We start from the raw sequence: 14,554 nt of genomic DNA, 5'->3' as shown, positions 1-14,554 counted from the left end.
TATTATTATTAACATATTTGAATTTTCAAAAAAAACTATGCTTTTTTTGTGTGTGTGTGTGCACGTGTGGGTAAGAGAATAAGTGTGTGATGTTGCTGGGCCAAAGGCCCATTGTTTGTTTAGAACGTATTTTTATTTGTTGTTCTGGGTTTTTCTTTTAGGTTAGACAATAAAAAATAATAAAGAGTTAATGTAATTGGCCCACTTGTAACGAAAGTGGTTGTTGGTAATATTAAAATAGCGTATGTCTGAACGGGTAAATAAATAATGGTGAATTTCGTAGTATTGAAACTATTCACTGAGGTGCTTTGAACTGCCGATCTAGATATCACATTGATTTTAGTCATTTTGGTCGCCCCAGAAGGTTCACGAACAAGTGAACGTCGTCCTGGTCAGCCAGTACGACCAGAAGACCAAGCTAACGTTCATATAAGTTTACCAAACAATTGACTAAGTTATAAGACACCTAAAACGAGACAACCTAGCAAATGTTGAGTACTTGTACTACTACAGGGTTAAACCACTAGAAATACAAGTTTGATCTTGGAGAAGTATCTTTAAGTTTCCTCACTGACTTAAGCGTTGATGAATTATTTGCAGGTACCTCCACCAACGTGGATACTTACTGCACCACTAACTCCACCGTGCTCTCCATATTTATAATAGTGTAATTTGCCACACATTGGCCTAAGGTAGATTTATTGTATTTTTTGGAATACGAAATATTATATATCTCACATATTACCTCTTATTTCACCTATCATGATTATCACCGATTACTTAACATATAAAAATTATTTCTCTTTAATAAATCTAAATTTTAAATAAGAGTGTGAGGTGCAATTTCAAGGGTGAAACTTTTGATCTGCAACATGTCTTCTTCTTAGTGCTGAAGGCACAAGTTTATTTGTTGCAGAGTCACAACGTGCTTCAAGTCCCCTTGGCCCCTGCTCCTCGCGGGTACCGTCAAATCTATGTGGGCTTCCCCTCCCCCTCTTGTGTTTGAAGTGTAATACAAATAGCTTGGTTAGGGGTCCTTCTTTGTCAGCATGCTACGATGGTGTCTATAGAGACTCAAATAGTCGATGGGTGTCTGGCTTTAGCTGAAATATTGGGTCTTCTAATGTTCTTTAGGTCGATCTTTGTGCTATTTTCACAATGGTTACTCTCGCTCCGGACAAAATTATTGTGGAAATCGATTCTCTAGTTGTTGTGAAACTTGTTAATGAAGGTTGTACTAGTTTGCACCTTTATGCTTCTTTGGTGAATCAGATTAGAGTCATGATGTATGAAGAGTGAGAGATCCTTTGTGTCCATGTTCAACGTGAAGCAAACAAAGTTGGTGACAGTTTGTCTAATATGCTCATGACCTTGCTGTAGGCACTCATTGCTTTGAGGGTCCTCATTCTAAGTATTCGAACCTTATTATGTTTGATTGTATGGGAATTTTTTCCCACACTCTGCTCTTATGTAGTTCTTTTCTTTGGTCTTAGTCTACTCAATGTAAAAAAGTTAAGATTGTTTTGATCGAATTATAAATTAACTAATGATTTTTAAATTTTGCGCGTAAACTTAACAATACAAGTTTTGAAATGAAGATATTATTTAAAATAGTACACGAAGTTTGTACGCGTATACCTTTCTACTGGTCTTCTCATGCCTGGGAAATTACACGGGGAAGCTTCCTTCCATTGCCAGTTCAGACGGCAAGGGCAAATACATTAATGCATTTATTTTATTCTCTTTATGTACTTTGTAAGCTCCATATTAAAAAAAACGTGTTGTGTATAAATGATATCGTCCCTTTTTCATTATTTATAGTTTCTTCTGTTTTTTTTTTCGAAAGTATACTTTCTTTTGTTACATATCACTTATCAATTTGATACATAATTTTTATTTTTAAGATATGTGTCATTTTTTAGAGATAATCTTGTTTGAGCCGAAAACATCTACAATATGAGATGACTAACTCTCGCAAGAAAATCAAACCCGTTATCTTACTTAAGAAAATCAAGCATATACCACTTGAACTAATCACCCGTTAGTATTTCGATATATAATTAGAGATTTATTTTCTCTTTTGTCTTTTTTTTTTAACTTCTCTTTTTTCATTTTGATTTCACTTTTGTTTTTTTTATCTCATCATATATTATGTTATACATTTCTTTCTCTTTTTCCTCTTGCTAGTATACCTATACATCAAGTGTGTGAAAATAAAATTAGTTATAGTTCACACCTCCTCAATTTCATTTTTTCCAATACAATTATTTTCTACATGTATACACAAACATGCATATATTAGTTACCTAATGAATATCTGCTCACAGTAATTAAAGGTAACTGTTTGAATTTTAAAGAAGCTGCATTCTCATGCGAAAGAATTTTAATTTTTACTTGCACTTGAGTCAAATAAATTATCTCAATACTTTCAATTTTTACTTGCTCTTGAGTGAAATAAATTATCTCAATAGAGGATATTTGTAGTTTAAAAAAAAAACATTCACCTTAAAAAAAACAGTGAATTGTATGACATGGATTACCAGCATTTAACAAGCAGATCTGAAAGCGGATTTGTCGCCAGAGACAACTACATCCCCGCTGTATAACGGCGGAAACTTCTGACATGGCAAGTACTTCCTACTATTTATTTCATTTTGTCAATAATCACATTCACAAGAAGCAAAAAAGTGAATTATAAAAGTGCTTTTGCTTTTGCTGCTGCTAATAGCGACTACTCTTCTCTTTCTCTCTTCATCTATCAGATTCAATCACTTGAATTTCTCTTCCGAAGAACAAGTTGCAATCTGTTGTTTTGGCGGGAAATCCAACCGCAGCAACGACGTCGTAGTCATCCATGGGGGTTTCGGAGAACAGCAAGGGGTTGGTACTGGCGGTGGGTTCAAGTGCATTCATCGGCGCAAGCTTCATCTTGAAGAAGAAGGGTCTTAAGCGTGCTGCTTCCCATGGAACCCGTGCAGGTCCTCCATTTTCATCAATTCAATCAACAATCATCAATTCTAGATCGGATTTGTAATTATTGCTTGTGATTTGAGTTCTTTGTTTCTTTGAAATTTTGCAGGAGTTGGTGGTTACACTTATCTACTTGAACCACTTTGGTGGGCTGGCATGGTAACAAGTAAGTTTTACAAAGCTGCTTTGGTTTGATTTTGAAATGAAACTCACATGGATCTTGAACTGTTTGGTTTCTTACACTGTTTTCAGTGATTATTGGGGAGATTGCAAATTTTGTTGCTTATATCTATGCTCCAGCAGTTCTGGTTACTCCCCTTGGTGCACTTAGTATTATTGTCAGGTAATATTGATTTAGTATATATTTGGTTTCGCAATTTGCACAGAATACGGACATGTTTAGTCAGAAGCTAAGACTTGTAACTTTTAACTAGAAGTGATTTTAAAGCATTTTCCGGTGGAACTAAACATGAATTGAATGTAGAAGGTTGCTTTTAGATAGGAACTAATGTGTCCGGCATGTGTTGCCAGTGCTGTTTTGGCTCACTTCTTGTTGAAGGAACGGCTTCAGCAGATGGGGGTGGTGGGGTGTGTATCTTGCATTGTGGGATCGATTGTTATTGTCATCCATGCGCCGCAAGAGCATACTCCAAACTCTGTCCTAGAAGTATGGAATCTGGCCACTGAACCAGGTTGAATTCTATTTCCTGTTTTATGTTACTCTTGAATTTAATTAATTCGTATCCAGTCTGGTAATTGTTGTTCTTGATCCTTTCTTTGCAACAGCATTCGTGGTTTATGCAGTAGCAACAGTTTCAGCAGTTTTGGCCTTGATTTTACACTTTGAACCTCGTTACGGACAGACTAATATGCTCGTCTACTTGGGAATTTGCTCATTAATGGGCTCACTCACGGTAATGAAGTTTGTACCAATCATGTAGATGGCAGTTTCAAGGTTTCATATTAATATTGTAATGAAATGAACTGTGTACTTAGTCTGTTCATCATTGATTTTTTTTTACATTATTCAGGTTGTGAGCATAAAGGCCATTGGAATTGCAATAAAGCTTACACTTGATGGGATAAGTCAAGCAGCTTATCCTCAGACTTGGTTTTTTGTTTCCGTGGCCACAATATGTGTCCTTACACAATTGAATTACCTTAACAAGGTGAGTGCAGAGTTATGAATTCAGCTGGTGCAACTTATGACTGAAATTATAAGCTGTTGTTTATTAATGTGCTGAAGGCAAAACAATTTCCAGTTTAGCCTTGGACTTGATGGATGATCTATGATTTCTTATTTCTAGTATGGTTCCATAAGGCAAAGCGTCTTTTCTTTTTATTTAATAAGAGGAAAACTGATCAAAACGCAGTAATTGGTGTTCCTTTTAATAAAAAGAGCAAAAGAGCAGAGCTATTTAAAATGCTATCTATTTACAGGACTGATCCAATTTAAACATGATCCAAAAAACATAGAACTGTAAAAGGCTATCTTGTGAACAACGCTTTGTTTGGTTCAATCATATTTAGTATTGAGTGTTTCCATCTAAATACGTTATACTTGATCCAAAGTTTCACCCTTTGATACGAAGTTGCAAACTAATGAACAGAATTAGTTGTAATAATGTTTTCCCAACTGATCTTTGTCTTTGAGTTCCCACTGACATTAATTTTCTTGTCATTGCTCTATGGTATATCTTTGACTCCCTTATTCTATTGACAACTCTTGAACTAATTTTTTTTTTTTTTTTACCATGTATCAGGCTCTGGATACATTTAATGCAGCAATTGTTTCTCCTGTATATTATGTAATGTTCACAACTCTCACTATTATTGCCAGTGTAATAATGTTCAAGGTATGGTTATAGATTCGTATTTTTTGGATTCATTCAGTGATGTATCAAACTTTTCATTTTATTGGAAACTAGGATATGACAAGCTTGGCTATTTGCTTTTATTGATTTCCCATGCAGGATTGGTCAGGTCAGGATGCCAGCAGCATAGCCTCTGAAATATGTGGATTCATCACTGTTCTTTCAGGAACAATCATACTGCATGGGACTAGAGAAAAGGAAGAACGTAATATGCAAGGTACAGAGTAAAATGTTACTTCCAATCAGATGCCTTCTATGCTAATGCATTTTAGACTGTCTCACAACCTGCAGTGACAATTAAATCTGATGAAGTGATGGTATGATATCTTATTTATTTGATGCAGGGAACTTGACATGGTATATTGGTGAGGATTCAACGAAGTGCATTGAGGATGAACACATGATCTTTATACGTGATTCGGATTATGAACGTGTTTCTTTTCGAGGTTGATGTAAGAGAGCATGTTCTATCAACAATACTATGAATTGAGCCTGCCCTGGGTCCATGATCTGGTGCATTTGCTGTTTGGATTGCATGTCTTAGATCCTGGAGAGCTTAAATTCAAGCATCCCATGGTGCTATAGTTTCTGACCATTTCTCCACAGGCCGTGTTGCACATGTGGCTGTTCGATGGAGCCATCTGAAAACTCGTGTGATACGCTAAACGTGGTTCAAGTGCTGGATCGTTTGAAACTGAAATAGGATTGCTGTGTCTCATTGCAACCATTGAGATTTTTGGAGCGATCTCATGGCCTGTTCTACTGTCCATGGGGGTCAATGTGATTTTACTTTTTCAATTTCTGCAGAAAGTGAGTAATTGTCTATATTGTCTGGTAAGTATTTTCTCATCTAAATTAGATTTGTATAGTTTCTTTTTGCGAATTTGGTAAATGATGTTGATTGTATTTTGTCGGCTTCTGCTAAAATTATTGGAAATATTTTTCTTCTCATCTTCTGCAACAAATGCTTGCCTAATTTGATGGATGTGGTTTTGTTATCTACTTTTTATCATGATTTCTTTGTTAAGATTCGAGCATTAGCTAATAAAGATCCAAATGGAAATGATAGTTGACAACACTATGTGTGCACAGTTCAGTTTGTTCGCACCAAAGCATATGTTGTTGGCGAGTCTAAGGTGCTTTTGTATGGCATCTTTGAATCTTTGTTGTTCTATCTTACTGAATGTGATTTATAGATAAGTCTTTAAATTGTTGCTTCGATTCAAAGCAAACACTCTCATGCACTGATAATGATCATAGGTATATATGCCTTTTCTGATGAACTATAGTGTATTTGACTTTTCATTGAATTCAAAGCTAATTTGCGTTGAAGTCACGTCACAAAATCTTATGTCTTCTTTTGCGTATTGGGAAACCAATCAGACATTCATCTCTATCACTTGCGTCCATACCTTTCTGTTCCTAAAATTTTAGTCAGGTACTCAACGACGTTTGAGCATTAGATAAAGTGGAAAGAAAAATTAAGGCGTAAATAAACCCAATATGGATAAATATGCTTTGGTCATTACAATACCTATTCCTCTCTTGTGATCTTGAAATTAAAGTCCTATACAGATTAAGATCGACATCGACTTAACAGGGACAAATTAACCAGGCGTTTGGAAAAATGTCAATATTATGTAAGTAAGTTACACATAAGTTAAGTTTGAAAAGTAGGTTGGATTCATGCCCAGCTTGACCAATTTCTAGCTCTAATGGTAGAACCAGTTTTTAGCGTTACAGAATATCACCTATCACAATTTATTTGACAGTTTTACTCATTTTTCAGTTGAATTTTTAAAAATAGGAATAACTTACCAAGTATACATTATGAAAGTATTGAAAAAAATTCTCCAATTATGATTAAGGTTAGTTCATGAGTTATAGATAGCTTAGGTGGTGAATTTGTGGGATATGCATTGTAATGACAATGAGAAGGGTTCGAACTCAAAAAAAAAAAACTTTTCAAAATTGAGAGTTAACTCTAATTTTGTAGTAAGAGTACTGGGTGCTTAGTACAACGAGAGTATCCAAAATTCTCAAACTGCATTCCCGCTGCGGCGCTGCAGTTTAATCCAATTGTGAGAAAATAAACCATTACATTTATATTGTTAATTTGATTATAAAACATGTAATATTCTGTGGCTAAGATCTGTTGAAGTTAAAAGTTAAACTGCACATGATCCAAATCCATCCTCAGATACCTCCTCAGTCCTCTCTCTTTTCTGTACCAAAAAAGACACCTCCTCTTTCCCTCCTCCACCCACTCATTTTGGAGTTTTGGCTATGATTTTCTATACTGTCAAATAACATACACTTTTATATTTTCTTTATTCTCTTATTGTGTGTGTGTGGTGAGCCTTAAGCATAAGAATGAGAATGATATTCTCCTACATTGTGATTATCTAAATTGAACTTTAAAAAAAAAAAAGATTATCTAAATTGAAATACTTTCAAATATTAATTTCTAATCCTTTATTTTTAAATATCAAATTCAAAATATTTTTCAACTTTTTCTTGTAATTCTACTAATTTTAAAATAAATTCAAATTCTCATCCTATAGTGTCAACTTGTTTGAACACCACCCAAAAACTACTAGCGGTCGTAGTGCATGTTTGAGTTTCTCACCAAGCTGGCGTTCAACAGCATTGAAGTGCGGCTTTCCAAGGCATTGAACGTGAAAGTGGGAATGGAGTAGAGTTGGCGGTTGAGTGAGCGCAACTGAAATACAAACATGCTCGTAGTAGACGGCTAGACGCTCCAAGCTTAGCCAAATAATCTTATCCTCTTTTACTCAAATCAAATAAACTTTTAATCGTTATCTTATTTTTTTCCTAGTTTGTATTGATTTTTTATCAAATCCTAAAACCCTATTTTCTTTTTTCTTCAAATTTCAGTTTCCATTTCTTCAAACAAAAAATCTTACTAGTACTAATTTAGATGAAAGAAGGAACTAATCCAGACCGTTCATCAAAACATCATAGTCCAAACCTCCAGCATCCGATGTCGTATATAACATCTATCCACCGTTAGCGCCGAACCTCTGTGTTTTGCTGCCAAAAAACGCAATCGAAAGAAACAGGGTTGCGAAGAAGAAGAAGAGAATGGCGGCTACTGTGTCTGCGTGGTCCAAGCCCGGAGCATGGGCACTTGATTCCGAGCAACACGAAGAGGAACTCCTTCAACAAAACGACATCAAAACCACCACAAACGACACCGCCGTTGCCGACTTCCCTCCCCTCGCCGTCGCCGCTGCCACCAAGCCCAAGAAGAAGAAGGCCCAGACTCTTTCCTTGGCTGAGTTCGCTGCCAAGCCTGACTCCCTCTTCACCCGCCACGAAGATCCCGTTGAGCTGCCAACCGGTCCGCGCGAGCGAACCGCTGAGGAGCTCGACCGGACCCACCTCGGAGGTGGGTTCAGGTCGTATGGTGGTGACCGATCCAACCGGAATTCCGGCGGCGAGGATTCCAGTTCGAGATGGGGTTCGTCTAGGGTTTCTGATGAGAGCCGGAGGAACGGTGGTTCGTTTAGGGATTCGAATCGCGAGATTGAGCCGTCGCGTGCTGATGAAGTTGATAACTGGGCTGCTGGGAAGAAATCGACTGGGAATGGGTTTGAGAGGAGGGATAGGGAGAAGGAGAGAGGCGGGTTTTTCGATTCGCAGTCGCGTGCTGATGAATCGGATAGATGGGTTTCGAGTAAGAGCTTTGCCCCGTCGGAGGGGCGGAGGTTTAGCTCCGGTGGTGGGGGAGGGTTTGAGAGGGAGAGGAAGGTAGGGTTTGGTACCAGTGGTGGTGCAGATTCGGATAATTGGAACAAGAAGAAAGGTGAATTCAGCGTTGGGAGTGAGAGAACTGAGAATGTTGGTGTTGGTGGTGGCGGCGGTGGGTTTGAGGGGGAGAGGAAGGTGGGGTTTGGTACCAGCGGTGGTGCGGATTCGGATAATTGGAACAAGAAGAAAGGGGAATTCAGCGTTGGAAGTGACAGAACTGAGAGTGCTGGTGTTGTTGGTGCAAGGCCGAGGCTTGTGCTGCAACCTCGGTCACTGTCGGCGAGTAATGAGACCGAGGAAACTGGTCCTGGGAAAGTGGGGAAGCCTAAAGGTGTGAACCCCTTTGGAGAGGCGAGGCCGAGGGAGCAGGTTTTGGCTGAGAAAGGGCAAGATTGGAAGAAGATTGATGAGCAGCTCGAGAGCGTGAAGATTAAGGAGACAGTGGATTTGCCTGTGAAAAAGGGTTTTGGATCTAGCAATGGAGGTGCTAGATTGCCAGAAGAGAAGACTGAGAGGAGTTGGAGGAAGGCTCTGATTGATGATGTTCGTCCAAAAAGGTTTGTTAAGAATTTCAAACCATCATGGTTGTGGTTACCTTTATTATTTGTTAATGATATTAGCTATTAAGCTTTGTTACTTGCTTCATGCATCTTTTATGCTAATTTGAAGATGGGGTGTTTCTGACTACAATGAGCTTCTTTTGATAGTGCTGACTCAACACTCACCTTCTAGCTGATACCAAAAGCTGGAAACTTAGTGAACAAATGGCTTGGGGCTGTTAATTTGCATGTTGTGATGTGTGCTCAGCAATGTTCCATCCAACCTGTTGCTTCACTTTTGGCTTGCCTGTCAATAAATTCTGTGCTCATAAGTTCATTTGTGCATATGCTACTCTATGAAACGCAAATAAGATATGCTTATTTGAATAAATTTATCAGTGTTTGTTGAGATTTTAACAGTTTCTTAGCTTAGGTTCACACTGCATTTGATCTTGCATCCTGTCTTTATGTTGATTTTTTGGTTTAAGTGTATATAACGGTGCTGTTTCTCTTGAGGACATGCATTTTATGATGTTTTGGATCATTCAGCCAGCCTGATAATATACATTGGTTGAAGATCCTAGCTCTATGCAAGTAGAGATTGTTATATGCTTCCGGGTGCATTATGTATAAGAGATTATTGTTCATTCTATTCATGTTTTTACATTTTGGCCTTGATTAATGATGCACTCATCACTCACTTACATACTAAGCCTCATTTTTTAATTAGGAAATAAAAAAATATCAACATATGATATCATGTGAGTGATTGACTCCATCATCAATTAGCCCAGTTTGAAATGTCAATGTTGGAATGGAATTAGCATAATCCTACACCGTGTTTAGAGCATGCAACAAAATCTTATATGCAAGCGCTGGAGCTTGTTTCCTTGAATTATTTTGCCTATTTGACATACTAATAACGCTGCTGAGCTTCTTACCCTGTTAATGCAGTGCTGAGAAAGTGGAGGAAGAACACGTTGAAGAAAACTGAAGAGCTCTCAATTACTTTTATCTCTGCAGACTGATTAGCGAGAGTTGGAAAAGAAAATTGAACATCAAAAACTTAATTTTTTTGTTTCCATTGAAGTTTTGTCTTCAATTATGATATGTTTTATTGTGAAACACTATACGGAAACTGTTGAAGACATTTTTGATAGGGATGCTGGTAGCTTAGGCAGTCTTAGTTTTTATGGCTATGTTTGTAGCTGAATGTCGCCGAAGTTTGGTTTTGATTTTCACCTTTCATATTCTGTATACGCTTAGGCGGTGAACTGCCGATTTTGGTGTCTTATGTTTTCCTCGTTCCCCTTCTATGTTCAATGATATTTATGTTTAATATTTGTATGCCTATTGGATTGTGAGCTCCAAATATTCAGATTCTTGCCATGTTTTTCTCTAAAGAGAACATGGGTTTTATTTTTCCATAAGATAACATTGTGCAACGGATGCTTGGCTGGTTACCTTGTAACATAGTAAAGTGTTGTGAACATAATAGCTCGTATAGTCTATTTGCAAAGTAACTTTCTAATTTGTAATTTCACTAAGTCAAAGTCCTAAGCCTAACACTTTGAGGGCATACTAAGTATGTTTGGAACTGCGTCCAATTCACTATGAACCCCTGTATATTAGAAAGCTCCTATATGAAGATTTAGAAAAAAACTAAACATGTGCTTAATGAATGTAGACACCAATGTAAGCATCAAGTGCAGCCCTCTGGAATTCGCCAGTTAATTCAACCATGAAGAAGCTGATTCAATTGTATTATGATATGAGTTCGCCATATTTATTCTCCTGTTTCCTGATGAATACTGTGGGAGAATGAGCATTGATGTCAAAGGTGGGTTGGAATGTTAGATGTGGTGCCTTGGACAGTCATTGTTCCTCTGCTACCTTGGGTATGTCTTACGATTTATTTTCAACTTTGGCATTGGATTGGAAGGAAATTTCAAGCATCTGTCATGTGTGTTCACGCTACAGTACTTGAATGACATGGTTTTGGGCATTATCTGTCTGTCATGGGTTCTAGTTGGGATTTTGACCTTTGCCTGTATAGTGTGGGCTTTATCGTACTGTAACTGTATTTACTGTAAGGGCTATATGCAAGTAACTCTGAGTCTGCAGTGGCTCCCCTTTGCCTTCTGCTACTTGTACCTTGTTTTTTCTTGTATTTGGGGAGCCTAAGTCACTAGTTTCAAGGACACTCAGCTCGACTTCCATCTCCAACCTTACCTAAGTCATGAGTAGATGTCATGCCATCAATTCATTTTTCCACCCTTCTCTTCACCCTTCTACCACCATTTCTCTTTCCGTTTCAGGCTCGTCACTAACCTCCAAGTCGTCACTGTCCCTTATATTTGTGGCTCTCTCTGATCCTCTTGTTGTAAAAACATCGACTCAAATTCAACGCAAACAAAAAGTGTCATTTAATTTTTTTTTACAGTTTCACTATGACATTTAATTGTTGTAGAATCACTTTCAATTCATTTTCCTCTTCTTTGCACCTTCCACCCCATTCTCTTTCTATCTCAACTTCTAAGGCTCCCACTATCCTCCTCCCTCATCAGCGAACTCCAAATCGCCATTGTACCTCATCTCTTTAAATCTCCCTCGTCATCCTATTGTAACAACGTTGACTCAAAATCAATGCAACACAATAAATGACATTTATTTACTTAAAGGACTCTCTAGGACATGCAAGTTCTTTAAACATTCAATGCCATCACTTTTAATTTCATTCCCTCTCTTCTTTGCACCCTCCTACCACCATCCTCTCTTTCCGCCGCCTTCCAGCTCGACTTCCATCTCCAACCTTACCTAAGTCATGAGTAGTTGTCATGCCATCACTTTCAATTCATATTTCCACCCTTCTCTTCACCCTTCTACCACTATTTCTCTTTCCGTTTCAGGCTCGTCACTAACCTCCAAGTCGTCACTGTCCCTCATATTTGTGGCTCTCTCTGATCCTCTTATCGTAAAAACATCGACTCAAATTCAACGCAAACAATAAATGTCATTTAATTTTTTTTGACGGTTTCACTATGACATTTAATTGTTGTAGAATCACTTTCAATTCATCTTCCCTCTCTTCTTTGCAACTTCCACCCCATTTTATCTCAACTTCTGAGGATCCCATTATCCTCCTCCCTCATCAGCGAACTCCAAATTATAGTGATTTGGATTGGATTGATTTTTTTATTTCAGTTTAACTTTTCCCCATTTGAGATTATAGTATATAAATCTAAAATTATATAATATATAATATTAATACAATGAGAAATAATTACTTGAAATATATAATATTCACAAATTATAATATAACCAATATTTTAAAGATTATGATCACATGTGTTCACTTTGAAGCATATTTAATTACTTGAAATATTTACTCTAATTGTCATATAATAATGTATAAATCTGTTAATATGTAAGTATGAATGATATAATATATTTACAAACAAAATTATATATGTTTGCAATTTTTTTTTTAGTTCTAATTGAATTTGATTGTTTATGAAAACGCTTACTATTAAGTGTGATTTCCTCTTCTATCAAGTTCTTTTTCTCTTTCCCTCTTGTATTATAAATTTTTAGTTTCATCTTTCTGAACTCATCTTTTTCTCTGTTAGGTTGTTTTAAGCCATGCTTGAGGAAGTTACAGCCCTGTACTTGCCAGATACCCGTCCAAGCTTTCACTGTCCCTACCACTACGATTGACTCCAACAAGTAATCTCTCTTCCTCCCTTTCGCTTGTGAGCATGAATGCTCTGTTTCATGAATCATGATGTTTTCTTTTGTTTGCCTTTAAATTTTTTTCCCGTAATTTTCAATCAATTTCAAACATTGATATTCGAGAAGAATTTATTGAGGAAAGAATACCTTTTAATGTGATTTCAGAGTTGAGAATAATCTCATGATTGTGGAGATAATTTGGTGCAATAAAAAATATCATATTAAATAGATACAAAAATTTGAGAGAATTTTCATATAAGGGCATCATGATGTGATGTTTAGTTGGCCAACTTAAGAAATATGATTAAATGAATGTTTAGGTTTTTTTGAAGAATTTCCATGAAATTGGTCGTGCTATACTATTTGAAGAAAATTTGATTTGAACTCAACTTTTTGTGTGATGCTGAAGTAAATTAATATGGAATTCATTAAAAATTCTTGAAATCTACTGAAAATACCCAATAAGTTTACTCTAGTTATGACTTTATCGATTTAATGAATGAATACTACTGAATGTTTATAGAACGACACCGGTTTAATGTTTATTGGTTGGACTGAGGTTGAACCGTGGTCCAACCGTGTGTAACTAAATAATATTTTTTTATATTCTAAATATATTAATCAATATCAATAACAAAACATAGTAAAACTTATGATATTATAACATAAAAGTCGTACATCTATTTTTATATGATATATTTTGTTATTTTTTACGGGATATATTTTGCTATTAAAACTAGTAACATCTAAAAAAGTGAAATTATATTTGTGCTCTATTTAGATATTTAAATGTTAAAATATCCATCTACAAATTACTAAATAAACATTTTACTTTCTGAACAACCACTACCATGTCTCAACTCAACTCAGTAGATATATATATGCTTATAGATATTTTTCTCCGGAAAATAATACGAATAGATATCTCCTAATATCTTATCTCAACATATATTTTGTTGAATATTAAAATAGTAAGATTAGAATTTTGATATATTGAGATATTTACCCTCACTTTTTCAGTTTCTCGTCAGAAATGACTGTAAATATATTTAAAAATTTAAAATTTTATTGAGATGTTTGGATATGATTTTAGAATTATATTTTATAGATTAGAATAAGATAAGATTTCATTATTTGAACTTTGCAGTCGTATAAAAACCTTAAGAAATCTTAGTCTATAGATATAGCACTTTAGAATCAATAATTATTGAGGTCTCAATAATTTTGAAAATTCTTTCCGTCTTAAGACTTACACTTTCTGTTTGGTTTAAGTCTTTCAAAATCACTTTTCTTTTCAAAAAAATACTATACGTGGTTTCTTCATAAACATTTCTCCTTCGAACAAGAAATTGAAGTTCACAAATCTCCAAACATAATCAGCTTTCAATCTAGCTAGTTAATCAATACTATATGTATGGTGTTTATGAAGAAGATGATCTCTTTCCTCCTAAGTGGTGCGTATGAATGAATCAGAGTTGAATGCATATATATGTATATTCCTTGAGCATGTACATATACTATATGTATATTCCTTCCACTATTAGCTGCCATAATTAAAAGGGATAGGGGACCGCAAAGAGGGATATTAGTACTTTTATCTCAAAACCAATTAAAAATGCCTTATTGTAATTTGTAACTTTGTAGTATTCAGTTGTGAATATGTGA

General features: G+C 36.0%; 2 protein-coding genes across 2 annotated transcripts; both read left to right on the top strand.

Annotated features, from left to right (window-relative positions):
* The first annotated feature begins 2,656 nt into the window (after positions 1–2,656).
* LOC130747629 (probable magnesium transporter NIPA6) lies at positions 2,657–5,842 on the top strand. The gene is made up of 9 exons (XM_057600607.1): positions 2,657–2,978; positions 3,080–3,136; positions 3,223–3,313; positions 3,502–3,662; positions 3,757–3,884; positions 4,002–4,139; positions 4,734–4,826; positions 4,944–5,061; positions 5,189–5,842. Exons 1-9 carry the CDS (start codon positions 2,855–2,857, stop codon positions 5,293–5,295), a joined length of 1,017 nt encoding a protein of 338 aa, XP_057456590.1. The 5' UTR covers positions 2,657–2,854; the 3' UTR covers positions 5,296–5,842.
* A 2,006-nt stretch (positions 5,843–7,848) lies between these two features.
* Positions 7,849–10,498, top strand: LOC130747628 (eukaryotic translation initiation factor 4B3). The gene is made up of 2 exons (XM_057600606.1): positions 7,849–9,175; positions 10,112–10,498. Exons 1-2 carry the CDS (start codon positions 7,950–7,952, stop codon positions 10,149–10,151), a joined length of 1,266 nt encoding a protein of 421 aa, XP_057456589.1. The 5' UTR covers positions 7,849–7,949; the 3' UTR covers positions 10,152–10,498.
* Positions 10,499–14,554: the final 4,056 nt, after the last annotated feature.

This window comes from Lotus japonicus, chromosome 3, assembly GCF_012489685.1.
Source record: "Lotus japonicus ecotype B-129 chromosome 3, LjGifu_v1.2".
Taxonomy (NCBI): domain Eukaryota; kingdom Viridiplantae; phylum Streptophyta; class Magnoliopsida; order Fabales; family Fabaceae; genus Lotus; species Lotus japonicus.
The sequence above is the reverse complement of the archived record's forward strand: the minus strand, read 5'-3'. Positions and strand labels throughout refer to the sequence as shown.

Bases quoted from the DNA above. Each gene is read 5' to 3' on its own strand.
- LOC130747629 (XM_057600607.1), top strand. From the start codon at position 2,855: ATGGGGGTTTCGGAGAACAGCAAGGGGTTGGTACTGGCGGTGGGTTCA. The intron at 3,885-4,001 runs GTAATGAAGTTT...TACATTATTCAG, and splicing joins CATTAATGGGCTCACTCACG to GTTGTGAGCATAAAGGCCAT. The intron at 4,827-4,943 runs GTATGGTTATAG...TTTCCCATGCAG, and splicing joins CCAGTGTAATAATGTTCAAG to GATTGGTCAGGTCAGGATGC.
- LOC130747628 (XM_057600606.1), top strand. From the start codon at position 7,950: ATGGCGGCTACTGTGTCTGCGTGGTCCAAGCCCGGAGCATGGGCACTT. The intron at 9,176-10,111 runs GTTTGTTAAGAA...CTGTTAATGCAG, and splicing joins GATGATGTTCGTCCAAAAAG to TGCTGAGAAAGTGGAGGAAG.